The sequence below is a fragment of the Dryas octopetala genome, chromosome 2, assembly GCF_963921425.1.
Source record: "Dryas octopetala chromosome 2, drDryOcto1.1, whole genome shotgun sequence".
NCBI lineage: Eukaryota > Viridiplantae > Streptophyta > Magnoliopsida > Rosales > Rosaceae > Dryas > Dryas octopetala.
The window spans coordinates 26,963,572-26,991,143 of NC_141367.1; the positions used below are offsets into that span (position 1 = coordinate 26,963,572).

The 27,572-nt window shown below is 37.2% G+C and overlaps 6 protein-coding genes across 11 annotated transcripts; 3 read left to right on the plus strand and 3 right to left on the minus strand.

The window, feature by feature from the left end:
* LOC147294941 (E3 ubiquitin-protein ligase BOI-like) lies at nucleotides 1-3,399 on the minus strand. 2 transcript variants are annotated; one of them, XM_086232392.1, is made up of 6 exons: nucleotides 2,980-3,399; nucleotides 2,814-2,878; nucleotides 1,754-2,181; nucleotides 1,453-1,635; nucleotides 877-1,250; nucleotides 1-594 (listed from the first exon to the last, which is right to left on the minus strand). In XM_086232392.1, the coding sequence occupies exons 4-6, from the start codon at nucleotides 1,556-1,558 to the stop codon at nucleotides 34-36; spliced, it is 1,041 nt and encodes a 346-aa protein (XP_086088518.1). In that variant the 5' UTR covers nucleotides 1,559-1,635; nucleotides 1,754-2,181; nucleotides 2,814-2,878; nucleotides 2,980-3,399; the 3' UTR covers nucleotides 1-33. The 2 variants fall into 2 exon arrangements, with proteins under 2 accessions (XP_086088518.1, XP_086088517.1); XM_086232391.1 differs by lacking the exon at nucleotides 1,754-2,181.
* A 2,866-nt stretch (nucleotides 3,400-6,265) lies between these two features.
* On the plus strand, nucleotides 6,266-7,554 carry LOC147294942 (DNA-directed RNA polymerase subunit 10-like protein). Its single transcript, XM_086233493.1, has 4 exons — nucleotides 6,266-6,381; nucleotides 6,539-6,597; nucleotides 7,032-7,126; nucleotides 7,261-7,554. Exons 1-4 carry the CDS (start codon nucleotides 6,346-6,348, stop codon nucleotides 7,284-7,286), a joined length of 216 nt encoding a protein of 71 aa, XP_086089619.1. The 5' UTR covers nucleotides 6,266-6,345; the 3' UTR covers nucleotides 7,287-7,554.
* Nucleotides 7,555-9,361: 1,807 nt separating this feature from the next.
* On the plus strand, nucleotides 9,362-10,510 carry LOC147294943 (uncharacterized). Its single transcript, XM_086233863.1, has 4 exons — nucleotides 9,362-9,531; nucleotides 9,678-9,783; nucleotides 9,908-9,985; nucleotides 10,206-10,510. The coding sequence occupies exons 1-4, from the start codon at nucleotides 9,445-9,447 to the stop codon at nucleotides 10,259-10,261; spliced, it is 327 nt and encodes a 108-aa protein (XP_086089989.1). The 5' UTR covers nucleotides 9,362-9,444; the 3' UTR covers nucleotides 10,262-10,510.
* A 148-nt stretch (nucleotides 10,511-10,658) lies between these two features.
* On the minus strand, nucleotides 10,659-13,277 carry INO (Plant-specific transcription factor YABBY family protein). Its single transcript, XM_086233864.1, has 7 exons — nucleotides 12,363-13,277; nucleotides 12,095-12,229; nucleotides 11,818-11,956; nucleotides 11,677-11,725; nucleotides 11,511-11,586; nucleotides 11,296-11,397; nucleotides 10,659-11,049 (listed from the first exon to the last, which is right to left on the minus strand). Exons 1-7 carry the CDS (start codon nucleotides 12,441-12,443, stop codon nucleotides 10,972-10,974), a joined length of 660 nt encoding a protein of 219 aa, XP_086089990.1. The 5' UTR covers nucleotides 12,444-13,277; the 3' UTR covers nucleotides 10,659-10,971.
* A 616-nt stretch (nucleotides 13,278-13,893) lies between these two features.
* LOC147294945 (ubiquitin-ribosomal protein eS31 fusion protein-like) lies at nucleotides 13,894-19,042 on the minus strand. Of its 5 annotated transcripts, none has more exons than XR_015120650.1 (4): nucleotides 18,474-19,042; nucleotides 17,873-17,913; nucleotides 14,586-17,733; nucleotides 13,894-14,466 (listed from the first exon to the last, which is right to left on the minus strand). XR_015120650.1 is itself a non-coding variant. In XM_086233859.1 (3 exons), exons 1-3 carry the CDS (start codon nucleotides 18,934-18,936, stop codon nucleotides 17,725-17,727), a joined length of 513 nt encoding a protein of 170 aa, XP_086089985.1. In that variant the 5' UTR covers nucleotides 18,937-19,042; the 3' UTR covers nucleotides 13,894-17,724. The 5 variants fall into 5 exon arrangements, 3 of the variants coding, with proteins under 3 accessions (XP_086089985.1, XP_086089986.1, XP_086089987.1); XR_015120651.1 differs by having other exon boundaries at nucleotides 13,900-14,466; nucleotides 16,290-17,733; XM_086233859.1 differs by having other exon boundaries at nucleotides 13,894-17,733.
* A 2,340-nt stretch (nucleotides 19,043-21,382) lies between these two features.
* On the plus strand, nucleotides 21,383-25,216 carry CAF2 (RNA-binding CRS1 / YhbY (CRM) domain-containing protein). Its single transcript, XM_086233855.1, has 6 exons — nucleotides 21,383-22,111; nucleotides 22,204-22,331; nucleotides 22,498-22,723; nucleotides 23,206-23,333; nucleotides 23,684-23,825; nucleotides 24,762-25,216. The coding sequence occupies exons 1-6, from the start codon at nucleotides 21,454-21,456 to the stop codon at nucleotides 25,172-25,174; spliced, it is 1,695 nt and encodes a 564-aa protein (XP_086089981.1). The 5' UTR covers nucleotides 21,383-21,453; the 3' UTR covers nucleotides 25,175-25,216.
* The last annotated feature ends 2,356 nt before the right edge of the window (nucleotides 25,217-27,572 follow it).

Consider the following 27,572-nt stretch of genomic DNA (forward strand, 5'->3'; position numbering starts at 1 on the left):
GATTTTTCCTTTTTAAGTTACTTGCTTCATAATTTAGGACAAGTACACTTGGAAACTAGCAGTTTTCATTGACTCACATACAGGGCAAATACTGATGAACCCATCACAGTCCTTACATAAACACAGGTGCCTACAAGGCATCAACAAGATGGAGACCTCCTTTGTTCTGCATGCTTTGCATGTTCTGCTAGCCAGTTGCTCCTTTAAGCCTAGGTAATCCTTGGATAAAGATTTCACGGGCCCAACTGGAATCGTCAGGTAGTTATTTGGATCAATGTATGAGGCCGCATCATCGACTTCGCTGTCTCCAAATCCCTCCTTCCCTTGGTCAGCACCCTGTGAAATTGCTTGCTGGAGGTTGCTCTTCAGCACATTAACAACTGACTCATTATACTTTGCTCTGTAGTGCCAATTCTGGGCTTCTACAGCCACCTGTTTTATTCTCTCAACCAATTCTCGGTTCTTACGGTTCATGTTCTCAATTTCAAAGTCTTTCTCACGTATCTTTTTGCTGACACCTTTCTCTATAGCAGTAAGGAAAGAAGCCATATGTCTCTGCTTCATGTCCCTTACCCCCTTTGCCAAGTGCTCCTCCTGTTTTATGAGCATCCAAGATTAATTTACATGAGCAAATAACAGTAGCAAACCATCATCCATAAATAAAGCTCATCTACTGCTTCAGAGTAATACTATGGATTCGGGAAAAGTAAAAGAACCAATATACAATAGTTTAAGATGGAAAGTGGTAACAAATTACTCATTCATGATTCGGAAAATATATAGATTATGCTCCTGAAAGACATCAAATACCAACAGTATAAATTATAAAATGGCCACTAAGAATAATGGATTTTTGTACTTGGAGGACATAAATACCTGAATTTTGATGTACTGATCAAACTCTTCCTTCTGCCTATCAAGCTCGGTCCTAACATTGTCGCCTAGGGAGAAAAGGATTGAAGGTGCTGCTGTCATACTTCCACTGGCAGAAGTAACAGATGAGTTGCGTTCATCATCGTCATACGATAGCCTTAACCCTGTTGATACAGGGTTTGGATTTGGAATGCTAGCTGAGCGATCCAAACCTGAACCAGCTTCGTCTTGACAGACATTATAGTTCGAAGAAATCTGAAGCTTCTGCTGTCTGGAGATATCTTCTATTTCCCTGCTTCGTTTATTAGGCCGAAGCATGGGAGTGATATGCTCAGTTCCAAAATAATTTACTGGATCAACATTACATCCAGCTGGTACTGCAACATAAATTAACAATTCTTATTAGTCAAGTCCAAATATAAGGAATTCTAGGTAGGGAAAATTTGATGCTGAAGAAAGATTTAAGTTACAATGTGAGGGCTTCAAAGGTTTGCAGATGATTAAAACCAAAGAATCTAAATTAATTCTAACTGGAACACAGAACACAGAATATAGACACAAAGACCGTAGAGATCTCACCATTTCCAAACAACTGCAGTTGATTTGAAGCATTTGTCGAATAGGGGAAGCGATTTTCGTCCAGGAAAACTGGAAGCATGGGATTACCATTGTTGCCTCTCAACATCTTACAAGAAGACAAACTAATATCCTCAAATTATTTGCTTTGTGCGAATGTAGGTAAAATAAACAGCAAGAATAGACCTGGAAAAGGAGAAAATTTATCTGAATTATGACAAGCTAGAAATGGTGAAAAGCTTGTGAAGAATGCCTATAAAACAACTGAGATCCAACAAAAAAAATAGAACCAAAGAATTTTTACCCAATTCAAAATAATCTTCTAAAAGGCATGCAAGGCTCCACCCTCTCTATGAGGGGGCTTTTCAAATATTAAGTAGCTTAAGAGTCGAAGTTACGAAGACCCTGTCAATGCAGGTCTTATTCCGCATCTCTGATCAAGTGCCTTGTGAAAATGGATCTCACCACACATATTGGGATACTGTCTTGGAAATAGTTATGTACTATAATGCTTAGTCATGAGTTGGTAAGAGGGCACTGAACATGGTTCAAGTTATAATGAGTTGGTGTTGTTGAATTTGGAATTAAGTTCAGAGCTAAGCCCATAGTGGGAGGAACAACGGCACTTGTGTTGGATGCTCGTCAACGCACGTGTATATATGCAGAAGCTTGCAACCAGATAAGCATGCACAACATAAAAATTCAAGAACTCAGATGATCAAAACAAGATGCCTGAATGCACAGCAAACATACAAGTCTCAATATGTTTAGATCAGCTGTACATCTAAAATCTGCAACTTCAATCATCATCATCATCAATCAATATATTCCAGGAGACATTGAAGTCAAGCTTGTGGCCTCCTGCCACCAGTGTTGGGAACAATTTAACACTAAACATTACTCTGGACATGATCGGAAGGAAAAAAACAAAAAAACAAAAACAGCCAAATAACTAATCAAATGATTCCATATAAATCCATGGCATCAACCAGCAAGAACTGCAATTATAGATGCACTGCATACCATAAACGTTAAACATCAGAGCATATCATAGATTCAAGGATGGGCAGCCACAAAAGGAAGCTCGATCGATAAATCAAAAGATGCATAAATGGAAAGAAGCAAGAAAAACTTTTCCAAGTTAAGAGTTTGGAATCCTAAAAATCAGGAAAGTAAAGAAGATATCAATCTCAACAGAGAAAAAATCCAAGCTTAAGATCTTTTACAATATGAATTCAATGTCTATCTCATCTCGTAATGAAAAAGAGATTCCTTTTCCACATAATATTACCAAAAAAACAACAATAAATGATTAATAACCCAAAAAACGTAAGTGCAGGGGCGTCACAGATAGAACAAGTTACCTCAATAATCAATATGCTTTCCCTTTAAACCGAGTCTCAGGAAAAAACGAGTGCTGACCCAGATCCTGCAAACCCATAGCAACTCAAATATTCATATACCCAGAAACCCAAAACAAACGTTTCGAGTAAGAGTTCCAAATCCAGGAGGAAACAAATAGATATGTACCTCAAAAAATGTAGTGCTTTTTGGATAAGAGAAGGGGACCGATCGTTTAGGATCTTCAAGGAAGTGATCTGCAGAGACCCAGTCAGCTACTGAAATGCAAGACGCAGAAAGAGATCAAAAGAAGTGATCCGTGGAAGAAGAAGAAGAAGAATAGAGAGAGAGCGATCTGGTAATAGTAACCGAGGAAAGAAGAGTGTAGTTATTAATTTATGGAGATGGGAGAGAGAGAGAGAGAGAGAGAGGAATAAGGAAGGGGATGGTAGGAAGGAGGAGGAAGATGATGAGAGTGGGAGAGGAGTGCCCAAGCCCAAATATTATTCATCCAATCCAAACAAAAGATGCATATCGCCTCTCGTGTGGTTACGCAAACGGATTTCCGTTTTCTCTCTCTCTCTTTATTTTCCATTTTTTCTTTTTTACCTTCTATTTAAAAAATCAAAATCAACAAATTAAAAAAGAAATGGCAAATTGGCAACGTCCTAAATAACAAATGAGAGCGGACTCCACACAGTTTATATCACTTGTAAGTTGTAACCGTTTAAAAATTGTTATAAAAAAACAAAAATTGAACTAAATTTGTAGTTGAGGACGCTAAAGAAACCACTTACCCAAGCAGTTCTGCAGGTGATGTTTATCCATTATTTAACTATACCTTTCTTAATGCCAGTTGTTTGATTACTTAATTTTTACAGTAGAGCTTGGGTGTTGAGTCATAATAAGCCTCTAATTAATTAAATCCACGAACAGCCATTCCCCGGTTTTATAGGAAATAACGATGAGTTGGGAAACAATTATAAAAAAAAGGACACGTCAGCATTCTCTGCAGCAGTGCACACGAAGAGACAAAAACGGGTCGTTTTGATGAGAGCAAGGGCAAGGCAAAGCATGGGTAGTTTGGGGTGTTTATGAAATTTTGGATTATTATTAATTATTATTATTGTGAGTAGATGTCGTGGTGGGGTGGTGGGTACGAGGCCCATGAGCAGAGGCAGAGGATCGGTCAGAATTAAATATAAAAGCGGGAAATGGGGGGTTGGGCTGCTAAATGCGAATAGCGCTCATAGTCATGCCTGACTCAATCCCGTGGGTCCCACACGAACCACCCGCTTTGTTGTTGGCGGGTAAATTTTGGCGGGTGCGTCAGAAAGCGGACAGGCGGACGGAGCCAATCAAACCCCCTTCATTCACGGAATTCGACATAACGGACCAACCACGTCGACTTATTTAAAACCATTTTCTATATCAACATAAATTGTTCAACTTCAACCATCATAAATATTTTTATAACAAAATTGTTCAATTTAAAAGGTTCAGTGCTAAGCCGAGGTTAGAGACTAGTCCAATATTGCGTTTTATTATTATGATTCTCATCATTCTCTATTTATTGACCATTTACCAACTTTTTTTTTTGTGGTACAACCATTTACCAACTTTGCTTTCATGGTGTGAGCAAAAACCATAAAACCAAACACCAAATCGGCTGTCCAATAGCAATTATGAAACATTCGATCCTATTTTTCCCTTTTTCATTCCAAACTACCATACTGTTATAGGGATTTTACTATGTATGTTATTGTTGTAACTTTTGAAAATCTAGAAATGCCTTTTATTAGAAACGAAATATAGTATTATACATTTATTATGAAGGTAAAATGATAAAAGGTAAAAGAAAATAAATAATCAAAAATTTTGTTAAGGAAAAACCATCACAAACTTGGCTGAAAAGTTAATAACTATTACAATTATAATATTGAATGGAGAGTTTAACAATTACCAATGAAGTTTTTGTGTGTTTTGACTTGGAAAAAACAATTAATATTGTCCTAAATTACCTCCCTCAAAATTTGATTAAAACTATTTATACTACATTTCTGTGTCACATATATATAACATCTTTAGTAAAAGTAATATATATTTTATACACATGTGATACTAAACATATGATGCACTTAGCATCACTGTTAAACCAAAGTTATGGGCCTTGTGGCTTTGGCATTTATGATTTTAGTTGAATTTTAATGGCAATCTCCCACTATGAGATATGTATTAAAAAATTGAAGGTGGACAAAGCCCCAAGGATACTACTAAAGTTATGTTGCTTGGATAAAAAGTAATTTATTTTGGCAGCATCAGCAAAAATGAGAATGCTGCCACATCTGAACATTTCTTCTTCTACTTATCTCGAATTTTCAAGATGTTGATTATTACGATATGTATGAAAGTAATCTTTTATTATTTAGCAGGCAGCCCAAACTCCGCATAGTACAAATCATAGTGGGTGTCGTCTAAAGCTGTGTATGTGTGTGGAATGTGGATGGAGCTCACATGCGTTTCGACATGTCATTGGACATTTGAATGCCTGAATGGGGCATGGCCTTGCATTAATCTTTGGCCAAATTTTTCTTCAAAAACAATGGAGGGTTAGTGAGTCAATCAGGGTAGGCGAATCACCCAATTAGCCTCTAATTTTTATAAATTTTGTTTATACATATATATTATGTCAAACTCAAATATTATACATGAATAGTTGAGACTTGAGACCTACAATACAATCAAGCTAAATGTTAGGAATCTATGGGCCTAACTTAATTTCAATTATGTTCTGATACCATGTTAAAAATTTATAAGTCTAACTCAACTCCAAAATTAAAAGTATGTTTAAGAGGTGAAGATTGTTCGAGACTTATAAACATCCCAACTCATCTAAGTAGTTCTTTAGCGATATGGAACAACATCTAACAACACCTAACATTAAACATTCCCGATATAGTATTAATGTAAAATAATTTATCATAGAATTTAATAATGATATAAACAAGTTAAACACATCCTTTAATAATGATTCACAATTTTAGAATTTATTTTTGATAAATGAAAAGTTTATAGAAATGGATCAGCATGGTACAATAAAATATTAAAGTCCATTATTCCCTTATATAGTCAGCATCATACAATATATATAAATCTCGATTTCTTCAACTTTATCTCATTCCCTTATTGATAATTACGAGTAACACCTGTATTTCTCAAAATATTGCCTCTCATTCTCAAGTTGAATTCGATTTGAAGTGATGTTTACAATGATTTGAGTTTTTTTTTTTTTTTTTCTATGGATTCAAACGTTTTCTTCACTTTTTTTTTTTATTGGACAAGCTCCTAAATAAATATTGTACAAAAAAGTACTAATACTCTTAATACGGGCCGGAACATACAAATGGGTCTGAGGCGGACATTATCCCGGCCCTTAAAACTCGACCCGAGTCATGTTTCCCCTTTAAAGTGTAAACCTCCTAAAAACCCTTAACAGAAACACACGCGAAGAGTTGAAGACTGAAGAACGAGACTCCGCACTTAGGGCAAAGGAAGATGATCATCCCAGTGCGCTGTTTCACCTGCGGCAAGGTACGCCCTACGCCCTTAACCTAACCCTAGGGTTTCCTCCGCCTTCTGTTTCGTTCAACGTTTCGAATTCTCTCTGAATTTTGTTGCTTTTGGGCTGACCTAACCTCGCAAAATATTGGATTAGTAGTAAATTGGTATTTTGTACGTTTAATTTTAGGTCATTGGAAACAAATGGGACACGTATCTGGACCTTCTGCAAGCAGATTATCCCGAAGGGTGAGTTGCCCAATTTTTAATATTCAATAACGTTATTTATTATTGCATTGTACCTTACTATTCCTGGCTTGATGTGCTTATAATACAATTGGGGAAACCCACATAATTAATGAGCTTAAGTTTGTAGATGGGCAATGCTCAATTTTTAATTTCGATAGAGTAATCAGCTGGGTAAAGTTTATAGATCCTTGAAAAGTGCATAATTTGTTTACATTATTAGTTACTGTTGGATTTGTAGGCATACAAATGTGTCTATACTATTGGAATTTTAATACATTTGTTGATTTAACCTGCACACAATCATGTACTAGTATCAATTTTAGGAGTGTACTCTTCACTAGTAGTCGACAGCCAGCCGTAATGGTTGGAATATAGTTATCAATTTGGTCCTAAAAGTAAGTTTTAGTTACTGGTTATTATTTCTTGGAATGCAGAGATGCACTTGATGCATTGGGGTTGGTCCGTTATTGCTGTCGACGCATGCTCATGACTCATGTCGACCTCATTGAGAAGCTTCTGAACTACAATAGTAATTCCTTTCTCTCTCTCTCTCTCTCTCTCTCTCTCTCTCTCTCTCTCTCTCACTCATACACACACACACACACAATCTACCACAAGTTTCGGTGAAATATTTATTTCTACTGACACTTCACTTCGTTACAGCTTTGGAGAAGTCCGAAACCAGTTGAGGAAGCTTATGGTGTATCAAGTGGCCAGATGTTGGTTGTATTTGATTTTTTTTTTTTTTTGTTAAGTGTCTTAGTCTGTGAGTGAGTATTTCATCTCATTTTGTCTGGAGCAGTCTTGGTCCTTATTACCATGCTTGGAATAGGTCTAATAAGGTAATCCAGATGTAGGGAGATACTTGTGGGATGGGCTTGAGGTATGAACGTATGTTGCTGCTCTTATGAACCTTTTGCTATTAAATAGAATGAAAGACTGAATGCTTGTGAGAAATTGTGTTGTTGTAAATGGTGTTTGTTGGTCGATGTATATGATCCTTGCTATTTAGGTGAAGAAGGGAGGGAAAGACAAAGGACATGGATTGGATATGCATAATGTTGGTATGCATTCATGTTTGAATGAGGGCTGTTGAATTTTGTTCCAGAGCATAAAATATGACAACCTTAGTAAGTAATGGATGTTCTGGTACTGTCCACAAAGGAAGGATGTGGAGTTGGAGTTGAATGCATATTAGTGATAGGAGTGAAGTCATTTAGAAGTAATATCATTTCTTTCACTCCCACCTGCCCAGAAGTAAACTCCTCAACTCATCATCGGTTCTTGTTCTTAAAGGAGAAGGTGTCACTGGGCCCAAAGGTATTGGCACATAACACTAGTTCTCAAGTTTAGAAGTTGTAGCAATTTTCGCTCCTTTCTCATTCTTGTTTTTTTTGCGCTGAATTCGTAAGAAATCTCATAAGTTGGGAAACTTGTCATTTTCATAACCCAAGTTACTAGATGTTTTCCTCTCTGTAGGTCGCATACCAAAGTCATAAGCAAATAACACCTAAACTGACCCACCCAAATGAATTTGAGTGTTAAACCCTTGAATTACTATCCATTGAAAATTCAAACCATTAGCTACATCCTTTTTATTTTTATTTTTCCGTTTGTAATGGATGGGTTACATTACAAATATTGGGCATCGCTTTCCTTTTCAGTAAATGTTAGTGTTGGACAGGAGGCTCTCCCTTTGCCTTTGGTTGTGCTACTTTTCAAAATAAACGTGGGCACAAAGATAACAACAGTTGTCGATAGAAATAGAATAATAATCTATTCAATGATGGATGGGTGGTAAGGTATTATGTGTAATATAATTACAGATTAATGCTTGGATTCATTGTTTGTCGTTGATAACACGGTGGCTTTAGCCGCCTACGCCATGATGGTGCTCTATATGCTACCATCTGGTCAATCACGTTTTTGCTTGCTTGCCATTTGCCTCTTCTATTTTTGGTTGTTTGTGCCGGGCTCAACCTCTTCACTAGTCATTACTCATTACATGTGAAAAGTTGGGGCGATTTGCCTTTTGTCAATGGACGGACTTGGTTGACCCAAATTCCGAATCTAATCAAATATTGGAAATACATTTCCATGACATGATGCGTATTTGAATGAAATACATGATCAGAAACCTAATTTATGCCGACTCCAATATTTCTCTTCTAAATTGTTAAGTGGGTATGCTTAAAATAAATAAAAACCCATTATCTCACAATAATGGCAACCAAGGATCTCCATCACCATGATCGTAACGTTATAATTGATTCATCAATAATGGAGAAGAGGATATGGTATGCTTAAATCGAGAGGCCTAGCTAGCTCAAGCATGGTGCACACAATTAAGGACCACTAGCAATACACATTAAATCATAGCAACTGGCGAGTAAGTAGAGAATGTAGGACCCAGAAATAGGTAGCAAATGAAATATTGGGGTTTGTTTTGTAGGAGGGAGGAGGGCCTAGCTAGGTAGCTAGCTAGCCAGAGGTCAGAGCTGGTTGGTGGTTCAAGTCATCAAGTGGCTAGGCTTACCCAAGACCCAGGGACTTGTCATCATCAAAATGTACACACAATTGTGCCTTTCTCTTATCTCTTTGGAGATGAGGTGAATCTATCGTTTGGATTTCTTGTGCTCTTTTGGCCCTTCGCTTGGATACCTGTGGATAACAATACATACATGTACAATCACTATTCACTCTTAGTATTCTTTTCTTTCTCGTCTTGTTTTAACCCCATATATATAAGCCTCCAAATATCCTTCCCCCCTTGCACTTTTTGGCTTGTGTTTGTTTTCTTGCTCTCTTTTATATAGTACGTTTTCTCTATTCTTCTTTCAGTCATCCATGCCCTTTTGTTCAAGAGACATGAATGTTCATAACCATCACTTCGTGCCATGTTTGCATTGCCAACCACAAAGCTACATTAGGATGGTAATCTCTCTCTCTCTCTCTCTCTCTCTCTCACACACACACACACACAAACTCAACTATACGTACGTTTTGTAAGACATAAAACTTTCAACTTTATTTGATTGTAGTCTTACTTTTTGCATGGAATTACATACATAAACATACAGGTTCAACATCTTATTGAGAGATGCTTGCTCTTTCACATGAATCGTGACGAATGCATAAAGGCACTAGCAGAGCATGCAAGCATTAGGCCACTGGTCACGCTTACAGGTCCGTCTTCTCTTCTCTCCATGTGTCATGTGTGTTGTGTTGTTGTTGTTGTGTGTTGTGTTGTGTTATGTGTGTAGATTCATTATTAGTTTGTTCACTAGTGTGTGCCAATGCATGCCTGCAGTGTGGAGAGAGCTACAAAAAGAGAATAGGCACTTCTTTCAAGCATATTTCCACTCTATTTCTCCCAGGCCTTTCATGAGTAAGACCCCAGCTGAATACCATACTTTTTATTAATGATATGTTTTGACAAGTTGCATTCAATACCATCATAATTAATAATCCATACAATGAATTATTTGTATATCTAACCACAACTTCCATATGCACAGTCACACAGCTAGCACTGGTGTTTCCTAACAATTATATTTTTCAAAATTGATTGAGGTTTAGTAATTGCATGTATTTTAATTAAATTTCAGGGAGTTATATTCAAAGGGCGCCAAGAGTTGCAAGAAGGAAACGGTACTGGAAGTGAATATATGTGAGTCAGTGGGTGTTCTCAAATATAGAAATGTATGTGAAGAAAGTTGATTAGACCCTACCCTAGATTATAATTACAGATGAAAATAAGGTTCAATGATTTAGAAAAAGGACAAAATTCCACACAAGTAGCCAAAGTATTTGCTTTCCAGGACTCACTTGTATCCCATATTAATTTTAAGGACATGATGGAACATCTATATATCATCCAATATCAGACAGCTGCCCTCTGTCTCACTCTCTAGCTGGAAAGAGTCTTTTAGATTTACAATACCTTCATGAGTGGTTGAACCACATCATTCAAAACAATTATTGAAGAACATTGGCAAGTTTAAGTTAAGCAAAACCATGACAAATTATTGAAACACATCCTAAATTTGCAATGTCTCATTAATTAATGCCTCTTGTAAGAGTCCTAGCTAGCAGGAATGGAAATTGCATGCACTCTATAACCAAAGAGAAATTTGATTTACTTGGCAACAGAGTTGAACTAGAAGAGCTTGTTTTGAAGAAAATGTATCATCAATTCCATCACAATCAGTAAACACATTTGAAAGCTAGAGTTTCTTTCAGTCAGTGAGACTTGTACAGTTGTACTCATTCCCTAGAGAATCTAACCCTAAAATAGCAAATGACTTGAACCCTAAACATGGGCTTGAAAAGGAAACAGCTTTCTTGTTATGGTAATTTAGGTCAAGCCCTCATTCACTCGAAGGGTGTCCTTGCCCATATGGAATGCCTTGGGGCCTTTCTTTCACGGAAAACTTTGCCATCTTCATGGGCCTGAAAATTTTCATAACAGAAAGTCATGCATACACATACATGAGTAGTGGCATAAATTATTTATTACAAACACATGACAGGATTAAAGGAGAGCCTTGACACTGCTTTCATATAATAAATTTGGCATTTAGTTGTTGAACTACAAAGACAGTGACAGCCTTTGGGATAATAAACCTGCAGATCAAACTCAAAGTTTACACATATTTTTTACATATTTGTTGTATGGTCAATAATTAAATAAATTACCTCAGTGACATCAGAGTGCCATGTAACATTTTGATCCTCTCTCTGGCTGCTCTCTCCATCTGGACCATCTCCTTTGTACTGAATTGGAGGGAACTGAGCCCACTAGATATACAATCACACATGCATATTCAGATTATCTTAGACTTTGTTATGTTGGCCAAAAGAATGAAATTTCAGTACTAATCATCATGATGTTGGTTGGATTTGAAACGTACATTTTTTGCAGCAGTACTAAATGCTTCCTTGTGAGTCATGTTTGGATTCTCAGCTTTAAGCCTCCTGATCTCCTCTCTGTTTCACAAATGAACAGTCACATAAAAACTCCTCATCACCTGAATCACATCAGCCAATTTTATAACTTCTACAAGTTACAAATCTTACTTGATAAAATGGTTATAAGCCGATGGAGCTCGTTGTCTCTTCTCTGGGGCTACATAAGAATAACAATGAAAAATCAAATAAGGTTGATCAAGCCAATTTAGTTCCACCAAATTCTAGCGAGTGGGGTTAAATTAAATGTACGTTTGTTGACAATGTGATTCATAGAGATTGTGTCCTCCTCTTCATTGTCAGAGTTAGAAACCACCATGGATGGGCTGCGCATGTCCAAGGGGTTCTGTGTGTCCACCACTTCTTCTAAGCAGATTTCTTGATCTTTTTGCTGCAGGAGATTTTACCAGGACTAGTTTGTAAAGACTTAGCTAGAGAGATATTGAATTATATATGACTAGGATTAATTTTCAGTTATATAGTATCTGATAGATATATAGTATCTGCCAAATACTAATAATATATATACCTCATCTTGGCCAAGGGAAGCTAAAAGATGAAGGGGAAGAAATGAGGCTTTCATCATGTTGACAGATAGGAGGCAACTGCAGTGACCACATCTGACCGTGACCAACATTGACAAGCTGCTGCATGGCACACTTACCTACATTTTAGATACAAATCCATGGATCGGTAAAACTATACATTGGCCAAAATAAAAATGAGTAAGAAACAGAAACCACAATATGACTCTTTTTTCAATCTATTAGTAAAGGATTAAAGCAATGTTGAGTAACCAGCAATATGGTGGCGCAGAAACCACATTGGACATAACAAATCTGGTCCGGGAGATCAAAGAGATGGTTCAGTGTGGACATTTTTGGTAAGTTTGAGCTTGTGTGTGTGCTTTAGAGTTTAGTCTGTTTAGAGAGAGAGGGAGAGAGGCGAGAGAGGGCAGAACATAGGAAGGTGTTTGGTTATAGAAGGGAAGGGATTTATAGAAGTTAGAGAACAGTCATAAGTCACCAATGATCATCAGGATTAATACATCACTAACTTTCTTTGATGATTACTTAGTCACTTATGGTCAAGTAGAATCAGTAATTTTGTCCTTGTTGTTAAGGAAAAAGACGTGTGCTTTCACTGTACATGAGTAAATGTTGAAGCATTTCAGAATGTTTGAACTCTGGGGGCACTCCCTTAGTCAAATTACAGTCACACCCTTGAGCCAGTGAGCCCTGAGTAGTGAAATAGTAACAATTTTGCAGCCCATTTATCTATTTCTGATGTTAAGTTCTATCAATGGCAGTAAGTAAAATGACTAGGTAGAGAGCTTCTTTGTTTCATGTGTTGTTTTCTTCTCCTTAATTGACTCTCAGGCTCACCCATATCTTTGAGCCTTCACTCTCTCCTATGAAAGTGAAAGTGCAGCAAGTTTTACCATTTTGAAGTTTCTAGAAGGATGCATGTAGAAGGAAAAGAGGCATCTTAGAATTTGTCTTTCCTGAAACACAGCAAGTATAATTGACATAAGAACCTTTCACCTCTACTTTTTGTGCTATCTATTTTTAGACATTTCCCATCTCTTATATTTTTTGCTTTTCCTCTTAATGACAACATCTACTGCACCCGTTACCATTTTAGTTCATTCACAATCAGCTTCCCCCCTGTGCTCAAATTTACTCTCACCCATGTGCTTGTAAGTGAGAGAGTTCAAGATCAAGGTCCCCACTTCCCCACAGATTGAGAATTGAAAACTCAAATGTAGTTTCAAAATATTTGCTGTTGCCCAAAAATGAGTGCCAGTCATAAATTCATGATTGTGAATAGTTCTTCCCCATGGACAGTAACATATAATTAAAAAATTTGAAATCTTCTTGACAAACAGCTGGTATGGAATTAATAGGCCCCTGAAAGAATCTAAAAGAATGGAAGCTAGTTGTGATGGTTGGTAGGAATCAAAGGCATCATCAAGATGTAATTCCACCTTTGATAATGTGTGAGTAGTGTTAATTTCAGAATGTTGAGTCATGTCCAATATATATAGTTCGTAATTAATTAAAAAAGCCTCAGTTTTTTATATGTTAGTCTCTCAATAAGGTTGCATCTATCCACAATCTGAAGAAAGTTTTCATATGTTGGGCTTATGGGTTAATGATCTCCATTTAATTAACTTTTGAATCACATGGTTTTATTTGGACAATTTCCGGGAAATGATCTCCACGTCAGCACAAATTTGCACTGCTGAGTGATGCTCTCATGGTAAATTCACAACACAACTACCATAAAGTCCAACTTCCAACATCCATACGTGAGCCAGAGGGAAAAGAGAGGAGGTAGAAGAAGTAATATTAACATAAATATAATACCCACTTTTGTTTGGAAAGGAAGGGGAAATGTAATTATGTAACATAAAAGAGAATAAATGAATGTTAAATGAGAAGGATGACATCATAAATTACAGGGCTTAGTCAGCTATCTGACTGGTGTTCTTCTGTGAAGAGTCAAAAGTTAAAAGCAACTTTTTTTTTTTGGCCACTAAAGTTAAATGCAACTTGAATCCAAAAAATCGGTGAAGAACTCTTTCACTCATTAGAAAAAAGAAAGGGGAGGGAGTAATTAACATACAACGCCCATTTTTGAAAAGATTGATCTTCGGATGGTCTTAAGAGCAATTTTGTGTCCTCGTTCTTTTTCCGGTAAAATCAGAATATATAAAACCAGCCAATAACAGCACTGCAGCAACTGCTGCCACGGATATGCCAGCAATGACTCCACCTGCTAGTCCTGCTTATACAAAAGCAAAATATCAGCTCAAAGTAGCACTGAGTTTCTAGTCAACCCTCACACATTGACATCTGAACACCAAACCAACTTTTGGAGAAGGAAATACCACCTGAGCTGCAAAAGGGACGAAAAGAAATAAAACTCATAAATATTACAACATTAGAAGACTCAAAATTGGAAGCAAGATGTAATATTAGTTCAGCTAATATGAGGGTTCAGGTAGTAAAAGCTACCTTGACTTCAAAGGCAAATAGCTTCCATTTTGATCGGCAATTTAAGAAACGAAACAAGAACTTAGGTGAGAAAAGTTGATACTTTATCCCAAAGGATCCAGAACCAGAAGAAAGGCATTACACCACCCAGCACTCTATTAAACATTATCCCTTTTAGTCATGACAGAGAGTAACAAACTTACCATTAACAATTAAAGAAGCCTCTTTGAAATGACAGAATCAATTATCTGGCCAACAAAAATAGGCATACCCAGTACCCCGAAAAACTTCGTGAGATTCCCACCATCTTTCTTAAGTTCATCCTAAATTTGTTCCTATTGGCTTTTCAATTTCACTACCGACATTTTCTAAATCAATCATACAAAACATTTACTTTTCTGATAGCACCATCCGACTCTAGTCATTAAAATTGCACCATGGATTAAATTAACAGACAATGATAGGCAACCATTATTCAACTCCAAAACAATAAAATGCTCTTCACTTTTCCAAATCTGCAAATTCGGTTAGATACTTCACAATTCACATGTATGCATCAAAATTAAACAACTCAAAACATAAGAAACATTCCCATCAAGAACAAAAACTCACACCTTTGCCCAGAATATACACAAAACCACTCCCTTGGCTAAAATTCACCAGTCAGCAGCCCACCAGAAAAAAATTTTAATTCACCCTTTGAAAAGTGTATCATTCAACATTGGATGGATAGGTGAAAACAACAAATAACCTGATCAAATTAATTCACCCTTTGAAAAGTATATTTATAGCCGCCTAATGCAATACCTTTTGCAAATCAATTCTTTCAGTTTGTTGGGGTGCAACACTTTTAACTCACAAAGAAAATCAATGGATGGATAGACAAATGTTGGAAGAGAAGGGAAAACAAAATAGGTATGAAATTTAAATAAATTAAAACTGTAATGATTTGGTTGTTCCTCTACCAAAACCCACCACAAAGTAGGAAGCAATTTCAATCTTGTTCTTCTACTGCTACTATTCCTGGATCAATATAATTAACACGGTGATAAATGAAAATATAGGATAATACATCAAAAAGAGTCGCAAGAAATTCCTAGGCAACAATTGAATTACCACTCCATAAGTAACCTCTTCCTAGAGTTCTAGCTTTCCGTTTGACCAAGAAACTGGGGAAGAGATAGTATAATGTCAAACACAGACCAAACAATATATGGAACCACCACTGCTCAGACAACCCTAACAGTATAAATGATTTATAAGACACCGTTTTATTTTGATCTTACGAGCTTCCATCAAACCTGACACACAATAAGACTCATAAAATCCAAAAATCCGCACAGTGCCCCAACAATCATAACACACAAAAACATACACTATGGAATGTATATTTTATATTTATACTTAAAAATATGTAAGAATACACATTTATACACGCAGATTTAGTATAATACAAATATTTGAATCCAGTTCATAATCTATCAATTAATTGAAAATGCAACCTGCAAATTTTTGTCAAATAAAAAAGTTCACACTTAAGTCATGATTATAAACCACTCTTACCTTATGCAATTTGGTAATAAATCAAATTGGATAGCAAAGTGGAAGCAGCAGCTCCATAGGCATTTAAGTCATGATTATGACACTTTAATAGTTAATTATTATAAACCACTCTTGCCCTGCTTCAACTTATGCAACACTACAAATTGGATAAACCACTCTTACCTCTACAAGGGTATCATTTTCTGTAGGCTTAGCATTTTTTTTCAACAACAGCCTGCCCATTTATTCTTGTGAATATCATTTTGAAGCTATAAACCATACATATATCACCCTAAATCCTTTGGATGCTCTTCCATGACATGTCGACCTCTTTGTAGTGCTCTTCCCGAGCTCAAACATGACATGTCGACGACCTCTTTAGAGTGCTCTTCCATCCGAGCTCAAACATGTCGACCTCTTTGTAGGGCTCTTCCCGAGCACATCCATGACATGTCGACCTCTTTGGAGTGCTCTTCCATGACATGTCGACCTCTTTGTAGTGCTTTGCCATCCGAGCTCATCCATGACATGTCGAACTCTTCCATGACATGTCGAACTCTTCCATCCGAGCTCATCTATGCTATGTCGATCTCTTTGGATGCATTTCCATCCGAGCTCATCCATGACATGTCGACCTCTTTGGAGTGCTCTTCCATGACTTGTCGACCTCTTCCATGACATGTCAACCTCTTCCATGTAGAGGTGTACAGACCAGACAGTCCACCCATTCATGCCGTGTGCTCGGGCCGATCGCCGGATCGGCCCGACTCAATTATTTTAAACCTTAAACCAACTGTAGCCAACAGCAGCTATATATAACTCTCACCCCCTCCCCTGTGTCCACCAGGCACCAATGGCATCTCCTAGATATCACATTGCTATCGAGGGTTCTATGTTGGGAGCATACCAATTTTACCGATGGTCATTCAAGGCCATTAAAGTCTGTACAACGGTACTACTTCCAACTAATCACATGACCAGAGGAGTAATCTGGTTCACCAGTTTCAACATTACGAACCATTACGGTCTTTGATTCCACTTCGGTGTGACCATTTTTTTTCTCTTTCGAAAAAATCTTGCTTAGTTAAGCTAACCTTGAATGTTAACAAATAAAAAAAAAATTTATTAACATCCAAGGTCAGCTCAACCAAGCAAGACTTTTTCAAAAAAGAGAGAAAAAAATGGCTCACACTGAAGTGGAATAAAAAACCGTAAAGATCCGTAATGCTGAAACCGGTGAACCAGATTACTGCTTTAGTCATGTGATTAGTTGGAAGTAGTAACGTAATACGGACTTAATGACCTTGAATGACCGTCGATAAAATCGGTACGCTCCCAACACAGAACCCTCAATAGCAATGTGATATCTAGGAGATGTTATTGGTGCTTGGTGGACATAAGGGAGGGGGTGAGAGTTTTATATAGCTGTTGTTGGCTACTGTTAGTTTAAGGTTTAAAATAATTGAGCCGGGCCGGGAGCATTAAAGTTTAGGATTTTATATTTACACATATCATAATGAATTCTAGTTTCGGTACTTTATGAGTGTACAATAATTCTGAGCAGGAGACTAAACCCATCAATTTCACCAAGAAGGAAAGGAATTTCGGTATTTCATCGTCACATGCCCTATGTACATATCAAACATGACTTCATATCATATATGTGAAATTCAGAGAATGCACATATGTTACCATTGCTAAGCAAAACAAAACAAAGCTAATTCGCAGCAATTAAAACATTGCTAAGCAAAACATAATAACAATACCTTGAAAGGAACACTGAGGTCATATCGGCTTGATTTGCAGGCTGTAAAAAGAACAAACAGAAACAATATACAAATTAATACTAGATCAAAACAAATTTCCATGCAAACCAAAAACAGAAAAAAGAATCAAAGGCATTCAATTAATCAAAGCAAAAAAAGTATCACTAAATTTTCATTTAAAATAAAATGTAGGCATAGCAGATAAATGAAAGGAGCTAAAAGAAGAGGATATTGAAGATCAAAAGAAAATTTAGAGGAACGCATTTCATTAAAAATGTGATCCAAATTCTATGACATTCATCCTGCGTAGCGCACCTACAAGCAAACAACATGGGCTTATCTCTGCCTGAACTTCCCAAGACAAAAACAGCAATATATCACATCATCAATCAGCCCATCAACAATAAAACATAAATCCAAACAAAATTAAGATTAACCAAACCATTTAACATTTGAAAAACGAAATATGTCATTTAAGAAACGACAAGACCTAAAAATTCAGAGGTTTCGAAGCATGAAATCAAAACAAAAACACCATAAAGTAGCGTAACTAGAATTCATGATGATATATGTAAATATAAAATCACTAAACTCTAATCACCGCCAGCCTTCTGATAAACATAGGTCAAGCCACACTTGCCGCAGTAGTGCCTGTCAAAATGGTTGGCCATGAAAGTCCCAGCTCCACACTCAGCGTTGGGGCACTCCTTCCTCAGCCTATGGACCTTGCCGGAGTCGTCGACCTTGTAGAACTGGAGCACGGCGAGCTTGACCTTCTTGTGCTTGTGCTTGATCTTCTTTGGCTTGGTGTAGGTCTTCTTCTTGCGCTTCTTAGCGCCACCGCGGAGGCGGAGCACCAGGTGCAGTGTCGACTCCGTCTGGATGTTGTAATCGGCGAGGGTGCGGCCGTCCTCCAGCTGCTTGCCGGCGAAGATGAGGCGCTGCTGGTCCGGCGGGATGCCCTCCTTGTCCTGGATCTTTGCCTTCACATTATCGATGGTGTCGGAGGACTCGACCTCTAGGGTGATGGTCTTCCCCGTTAGGGTTTTCACGAAGATCTGCATGGTTGCAGTCAGAGCCTGGAAGAGAAGGAGAGGAGGAGGCGCAGGCTAAAAGAGAAGGACTCAGACTGGGACTGAAAAAATGGAGGGCTTTATGCTTATATACTATCTCGACTCTAGGGTTTGGGGGAATTGCTGTCAGGATTGATGGGTTTGACATTATCAGGCCCACTCTAGTTAAGAGCCCAAACTCTTTATTGACGACAAAAAGCCCAGAGTTAGGGATGACAATGGTGTGGGGTGGTCGTCAAATTGTCATTTTCATCCACATTTTTTGTTAAATCAATGAGGATCTCAATGAATGGGTAGGGCTCGTATATTCAAACTGGAGATCTACGTTGGGGTCAATCTTAGTTTAGGATATCAGTTTAAATTTGTACTAATTTATGACACATATTTAGAATTTGTATTAATGTGGGACAATCAGTCAACTCTGTTAAGATGAAAGATAATTTGGTCATTTTATATTTTAAAAATAAAAAATAATAACAAAAAACTATAAAAATTATTTCTTACTACTAAAATAATTATTAAAAAGTTTAAAACTAAAAAAAGTTAACATTTAACAAAGATTAAAACTAAAAACCCACAAAAATAAACAATTACATAAAGACAAAAAATCTGAAAATGAAAAAAAAAAAATTACCCAAAACCAAATCAGGCTGAGCTTGCTGTTGGGAGGGGATCGGGGTAGGGAGGAAGGGGGGAAGAGATATGAGATTGGGGGTTTCTGTTAGGAATTTACAGCTTTTCAAATTTAGGGTCGAAAATATTAAGCAAACCAAATACAGTGGATCGAAAATAATTTGAAATGAGATATCTTGAATTTCTCACTGAGTTGTAAGATGCGGTTGCACGGCATATTGAAGTCAATATGCTTTTTAAGATTAAAATTGACTGGCAAAAATGGTAATGGATATTCAGATGAATTAATCAATCCCAACTCATTGGGGAGATAATCAACATTTCCAGGTATCGCCCATTATAATTTATGAATATTTAAAGATTTTACATCTTGGAGAAGCTTATACAATCCATTCAGATGTGAAGGGATCAAGGTGGGGAGGAAGAAGGGAAGAGAGGAGAGTGGGTTTTGGGTTATCGGTTTCAGGTGGGTTTGTGGGTTATGGGTTTCGGGGGTTTTGGGAGTTAAAAATGGGTTTCAAGTGGGATTTGTGGGGTCTGAGTTTCAGGTGGGATTTGTGGGGTCTAGGTTTCAGTGGTGCTAGTGGCAGACAGTGAGTGGAAAAGGGCGGGGAGAGAGATTAAGGTTGAGAAAGAAGTGAGGGGGTGGGTTTTGGTGGGAAGGAGGGGGAGGACGGTGACGGGGAAGAAAGAGGAAGGGGCGCTTGCGCTTGCTGGAGAAAAAATGAGGGAGAAGAAAAGGAAAAAGAGAGGGGCTCAGGGTGGGGGAAAGAATAAGAAGAAAAATAAGAAAAGAGGGGGTGTGCACGAGATGGGGCTGGGAGAAAGAGAAATGGGGCTGAAAAGGTGAGTTCGGGGCTGGGTGGAGATGGGATCGAGAGAGATGAGAGTTTTCACAAATTATAAAAATAGTTTTAAATATTTTGATTTATTTTTAGTAGTTTTTTTAATTTTTTTTAACATAGTAGACGGAAATTTTAACAAAGTTGACGAATTGTCCCACATTAATATAAATTCTAAATATGTGTCATAAACTAACACAAACCTAAACTAGTGTCCTAAAATAAGATTGACCCCAAAATAAATGTCCTGTTTGAAAATTTTTCCCTCATATATATTTATGGACAATGTAATACACATTAATTCATTTTTAATTTATGTGTCATTCTTATATTGGATTATACGATATGTTATTTTTAATAATGCAATAACGTGGTATGTATATCATTTATTACATGAATAGGGGAAAAATTGAGATAAATAACATTTTCTTTTATTTTTTAAAGCTATTTAACCTAATTAAATTTTTAATTAATAAGAAACTCTCTTATTATTGCGATCGGTTTTACTATATTGTTGCCTTTTTAATACAATAAAGTGACATGCATATAATGTATTAGGTATATTGCTAAAAAGTTAGATAAATATTATTTTCCTTACCAAAATAATAAAGAGATAATTAGACTTAGATTTTTTAGAAAAATAATTTTTAAATAGAAATTGGGAGTGTTTTAAAATTTATAAAAAAATTATTTTAATTTTTAATAATTTATAAAAAAATCTTTTTAATTCATAATAAAGTCTTTCTCCTATTTGAACAGTATTTCGCTCCTACGGTATATATAGCAAACTCAATTTCAAACACAAACACTGTATTAAGTTAGTATATGGGCCTAATCTAATCTTGATGCTGGTCTTAAATACGACGCATAAATTAATGTCGTACACAGTGAAAATATCATCACTCTCTTTAAGTGAGTGCAAGCTTCACTGAAGCAACAGAAAAACCGGAAAAGCTGAAGAAAAGAAGCCTTATCCCATCCATTCCCTCCCTTCTGGCATGTCTGCATGAACTAAAAGAAGAAAGCAATTTTGATGGCGATCATAGCATCACTACCAGGCTTCAACCTCTTCTCCTCTCTCCCTTCAACCCCACCCCCAAACGACCCAAATCCCACCACCTCCTCCTCTTCTTCCCCACCAATCCCAATTCCCAAATACCCGCCTCCCCTGAAAAAGTCCCAAAATGCCCCTCCTCCCAACCCAGCTCTCAAATCCCTCCACCGCCGCACTAAATACTACAAGCCAGTACGCGAGGGCGTCATCCAATCCGACGGCGACCGCTCCGTCGTCGTCGGCGAAAACGGGGTGTCGTACCTCCTCCCCGGCGCGCCCTTCGAGTTCCAATTCAGCTACTCCGAGACCCCAAAGGCGAAACCTTTGGCCATTCGCGAACCGGCTTTCTTGCCCTTCGCGCCGCCCACAATGCCGAGGCCGTGGACCGGCAAGGCTCCGTTGAAGAGCGCCAAGGAGAAGAAGATGAGGCGGAAGGTTCCGCTTTTCGACTCCGTCGGTCCGTTGATTCCGGGAACCAAGGGAGTGAAGCAGGTGGAAATGCCGAGGCCCTTTCAGTTGGGGAAGTATCCCAGGCAGGAGAAGACAAGGGAGGAGATTCTCGGAGAGCCCTTGAAGAAATGGGAGGTCAAAATGCTCGTCAAACCCCATTTGTCCGATAATCGCCAAGTCAATCTCGGTGAGCTCTTTGCTTTTGGTGCTGTCTTGGTGTTTTTCTTATTGCTTTCTTTGCTGTTGAGTGTTGAGTGACTCGTTTTTCTGTTTGTTTAGGAAGAGATGGATTGACGCATAATATGTTGGAGTTGGTACATTCGCATTGGAAGCGGCGACCAGTCTGTAAAGTTAAATGCAAAGGTGTTCCAACTGTAGATATGAATAATGTTTGCCACCATCTTGAGGTATCCATGAATTGCTTGTTTTGTTCTGCCACCACAATAGCATGTTCAACATCACAAAATTAACTTACATTACTGTATATACTGTGGAAGTTCGACAATGCAGTTTAAGCTGACGATCAGACTACGGAAAAACTTGATAAAACTCAGGTTTTGTATATGATTCCAGGAAAGAACTGGGGGAAAGATCATCCATCGAGTTGGTGGTGTAGTTTATCTCTTTTGCGGAAGAAACTACAACTATAAAACTCGTCCACAGTATCCGCTGATGCTGTGGAAACCAGCTGCTCCTGTCTACCCTAAACTTATCCAAGAGGCTCCAGAAGGATTGACTAAAGCTCAAGCTGAAGAACTGCGGAACAAAGGGAAAAGACTTTTGCCAATATGTAAATTAGGTAATTGTCCCTACTAAGTGCATTGCTCATTCTTATATGCGAACACCCTGTCAATTGTCATAAAAGGTTTATTTGCTGCTTAGTCTCGTTTTTTGATCTCGTTCCAAGCAACTGGAGCCATAAGATGTGAAGCAAGGCTTTTTTTAAGTATAATGAGATAGTCAATTTATATGTTCTGTATTGTTATTTCAAAAGGGTCCAAATTTGATCCTCCGGTGTCAGTGGTCCTTGTGTTCCAAAATTATTGTTTAAAGCATTAAAACCATGCTCTGTATCAGATGATGTCAAGGAATTGATCTTCGTGGCTGCGACAAGCAGCTAAATTCAGTTTTCATTGGGGGTTCAGAGCTCTTTAATTAAAAAATTAACTGTCACATTGATTTGTGATTAAGATTAATAATTTAATAGACATGCATTACAAAGGTTCTAAACTTCCAAAGATAATTATTTCATACTATTTTTATGTTTCTTTCAAATTGCAGCCAAAAATGGAGTATACATCACCTTGGTGAGAGATGTTAGGCATGCTTTTGAAGGAAGTCCTTTGGTAAAGATTGACTGCAGGGGGATGCATGCAAGTGATTACAAAAAATTAGGCGCTAAGCTTAAGGTTCGTATATATACATCTTCTGTTCTTATAACTCTTCTTTCGATATATTTTAGCCTGATCCTGTATAAAGCCCTGTAAGAAATGGTACTCTTTTGAGGTTTAACATGTGAAACTGGGTTTTCTTCTTTTAAAAAAATTATAATTTTTGGCTTTCAAAACCTTTCAGAGGTACTTATTTCTATTTGACTCACAATGATCAGTAAATGGATGGCAGTGCTTCTTACAAGTGCCAGATAGTATCTTGAAAAATTGCTTGATGGTGTTTATATTCTGTAAAGGGTTGCCTCAATCATTCTGTCTACCATGCTCTTAGTTTCCCACTGACCGTTTACCTCTCCACTTGTTTACAGGAATTGGTTCCTTGTGTGCTACTTTCTTTTGATGATGAACAGATATTGATGTGGAGGGGACCAGATTGGATATCAATGTACCAAGCGGCACCTTCACCTTCAGAACCTGCTGATGTTGATATTGTATCATCAACAGAGAGGGGTACAAGTTACAATGCATATGCATGAATATTTTTAAAACCGACTACAAATTAATAATAAACCCATGATTCAGGAGATTATCTCTGTCATAAGCTTATATTAACTTAACATCATGTCTAGATAAGAGTGGGGTGATTATTATGCAGGGGTAATAAGGAGGCACTTGAATCTTATGCATTTTATAATCTTCCATATTGAACATGTCGCTTTTTGTTTGGTCTGAAATCATTTTGGTTGCTAATTGTAAAATTGGAAGATGAAATTTTTTTAAGGGCTTTAACATGATTTCACCATCATGTGGGCCTTCTGTTATCAGTGTCATGGATGGTAGACCTCATGATTAGAATAGACATGGTGTGATGTTTTAGGGCTTCATCTCAATCCAAATTGAAGGAAGCTTCTGCCTTTCAAGTAATCTTGGAAAAGGCAGGTAGGGTTGCAGCCTGTTTTTTAGGAAAAGTCCTTATCAGCTGCTGACAAGACTCAAGAGGAGCAGTATCCTAGAAATTACATTCTTTGAGAACTAAATTTTGTTGAACCGATTTTAGACAAGAGACGCAGCATCCTAGAAATTGTATTCTCCAGAACTAAATTTTAAGCAGCTCTATCTCTCGCTCATACACACATAATTAGTTATTTGAGGATTGCACGTGAACAAAGTCTTTATGTTGTGTATTTTGTGTTTTTATCTTTTGCTGGACAGATTGGAACTTTTATATTGCTAGTACATGATGTTTTTTTTTCTGCCTTATATAGTAATAATAATATAGCACGTTTTTTTCCCCTAAGATTTTTCAATTTGTTTCTGAACTTCTTGTTTCCTCGGTAATAATACTATAACAACCAAATTTTTTCAACACTTGAAGCACTTATATGCTCCTGTGATGCTAGACAGTTATGCTTGGCCTCCATTTATGCATTGATTGTGCTTTTTCAGGCCAAGATAATGATAATTCTTGTAAGCCTGATGCCAAAACAGTGATAACAAGCCCTAAAATGATGTCGCTGTGGAAACGCTCAATTGACTCGAACAAAGCACTGTTGCTGGATGAAATTGACCTTGATCCCGATGCTCTTCTGAAGAGGGTGGAGGAATTTGAGGGTGTTTCACAGGCCACAGAGCACTCCTATCCAGCATTAATCTTGTCAAGTGAAGATGGTACCAGCAGCTCTATCCAAGAGTCTGAGGTTCCCCAAAGTGACCCTTATAGTGGTGAATATGAAGTCTATAGTAACAAAGATGATTATGATTATAGTGATGATAGTGATGATGCATTTTATGATAGTGATTCAGTCCCCTTGGGGTCATTACCTGTTGATGTAATAGCAGAGAATCTTGATCATGATTAATTTCAATAGTATCTCCAAGGCAGCCTCTGGTTTATAATTTCACATTGTTTTTTGTTGTTGGTCAGAAGTCAGAACATTGTTACCTTTTAGTCCCTTGTTATCATTTACCCTCTGCCAACGACAAAGTCATGGCACTGCTATGCTCTAATATGCTGAAATCATAAATATTGTTTGGTTGGCAACAAAACATTATTTTTGTTTTTTAAGCTTTTTACAAATATCAATACTACTTGCTTGATTGAAATGATACCATTTGGTTCTCAAATATAAACTTGAATCAAGCCATCAAACAAGGGACTAGTCTCCAGGGAGAAGAAGTAAACAAACCAAAATAGGAACCCAATTTGCAGGTTCATGTGGGTAATATAGCAACCAAAAGAGAAGCATCCATTTTTCATAAGGTCCACGTGGACTTGTTCAAGTGGTTTGCAGGTTCTGGAGAAAAGAACGTAGCATTATCCAATCCCACAAGAAAATGAATACAATATCATATCAAAATTTATTATTGGTTTTTGACTTCTGAGTTTTGACTTGAGAAGAAGAAAAGTTTATTCTGTCTTTGCTTTCTTTAATCTTCTACAATCCCACAGCGGCAACGGCAAGATCAGACGACAAAACCTCAGGCATATATAAACTAAAACTGCAGGCAACAAAAAAAAAAGTAACTCTTCCACTCCCTCCCTTTTGCTTCTCTCTCTCTCTTTGACGGGAGGAAGAAGGAAGAAGCAAAGCATCCTATTTTACATTGATTTTCATTTGCGAGCACACCTTTATTTATCAGAACGTATTGTATTAAACTCTTTCTGTTCTGGCAGTAATGGTGTTGTTAGAATTGAATAACTCCGAAGCTTACTTTAATTCTGGGTTTCATATTTTGATAATTTCCAAATGAGTTTTGGAAAATATTCGGCTCAATTCATACACCATTATCACATTTTTCTTTACCCTTAAACATTTCAATTGTTTTTTGCCTAACATTTCACATTAGAACTGTTGCTACTTAAGTTTTGCTACTGAAATCTGATGGTATTTGATTTTGATGAGTACAGACTTACTCATATTCATTTAAACACATAGACCTGGGATCCAAATTAGATAACATAATTAGTGGAGCAAGTACAAGTTATTGGTTGAACTGGAGATTCTTACTCTGTGCAATATGGATTGGAAATTTGGAACTAGTAGGTTCTGGCCTCAATTCTTATATGGAAATATGGAGGTTTCAACAAATCAAGAACGGACAGGAGAGAAAATCAACGAGAAACAGTAGTCTTTGTACGAGGATGAAGCCTGGAAGACATGTCTTAAAGGAACTCATCCCGCTTGGCTACTTGCTTACAGAATAATTGTCACAATCTATTTTGGGGTATGATTTTCAACTCTCAAGGGTCTTGAACAAACCTGCATTTAGTATGAGAAATATGGAATGATATTTTTCTTTTGTCCTTTAGACTACTCAAGCAAATCTTATCGTTCAAAGATGTTCAATAGAATTAATTGGCAGCTATTCAGTTGAATACACATTAAAAAGCCATGTATCTGCTAATCTCCCAGTGGCTTAAATAAGTATGACAGTCATTATGTTTCCGTTGCTTGGATGTCAATGTCTCTAATTGTCTTATGCTCTGAACTTCATGTCGTAGCTTGGATCTACACTCTTCCTTTGTGGATGTTACAAATATCGAAATAGAGTTGGTGAGGATGGAGCTGATCAGGTGATAGACAGAGCGAGGCACTTAGATACATCCAATATGTCTAAAAGTCTTACTCACGAAGAAGGTCACACCCGCAAAGGTGCAGGTGCATGGGTTTACACCTTTAAATTATGTATCAGGTAGGTTTTCCCCCATACGTGGCTGCAGTTTTGGATATATTGGATTTTTTTTTTTTTTTGGCCATGAATTGGATTCTTATAAGTTAATGACTTGACCTACATCAGAATCTCAAAAATCAAAATTTGTTAAATATTTTCATGCTGTATTTGTTTTGTAGATTTTAAGGCTGTTAGTTGTAGTAATTAAAGATATATTTGTCAGAATCTCATTCAGCTCTGCCATCACTCATCATACCATCGTGAACTTTGCAGGTATCGTGGGGTTGGGTTCATGCATATCCCATGCTACGGTATCTTTGCTTTAATAATTAGGATGAAGAACTTGTTCGCATCTAACACAGTGTAAAGTAGATAGCTAGTACTAAAATAAATTAAATTAAAGCACTTAAATATATATATATATATATATAAGCTGGTATTTCTCATCAAATGCCTTTGCCTTGCTGATTGCATCTTCCCAAAATAAAGCACTTAACAAATAAAAATTTTTTTTGTTAACATACAAGGTCAGCTCAACCAGGCAAGACTTTTTCGAAATAGAAAGAAAAAAAATAGCTCACACTG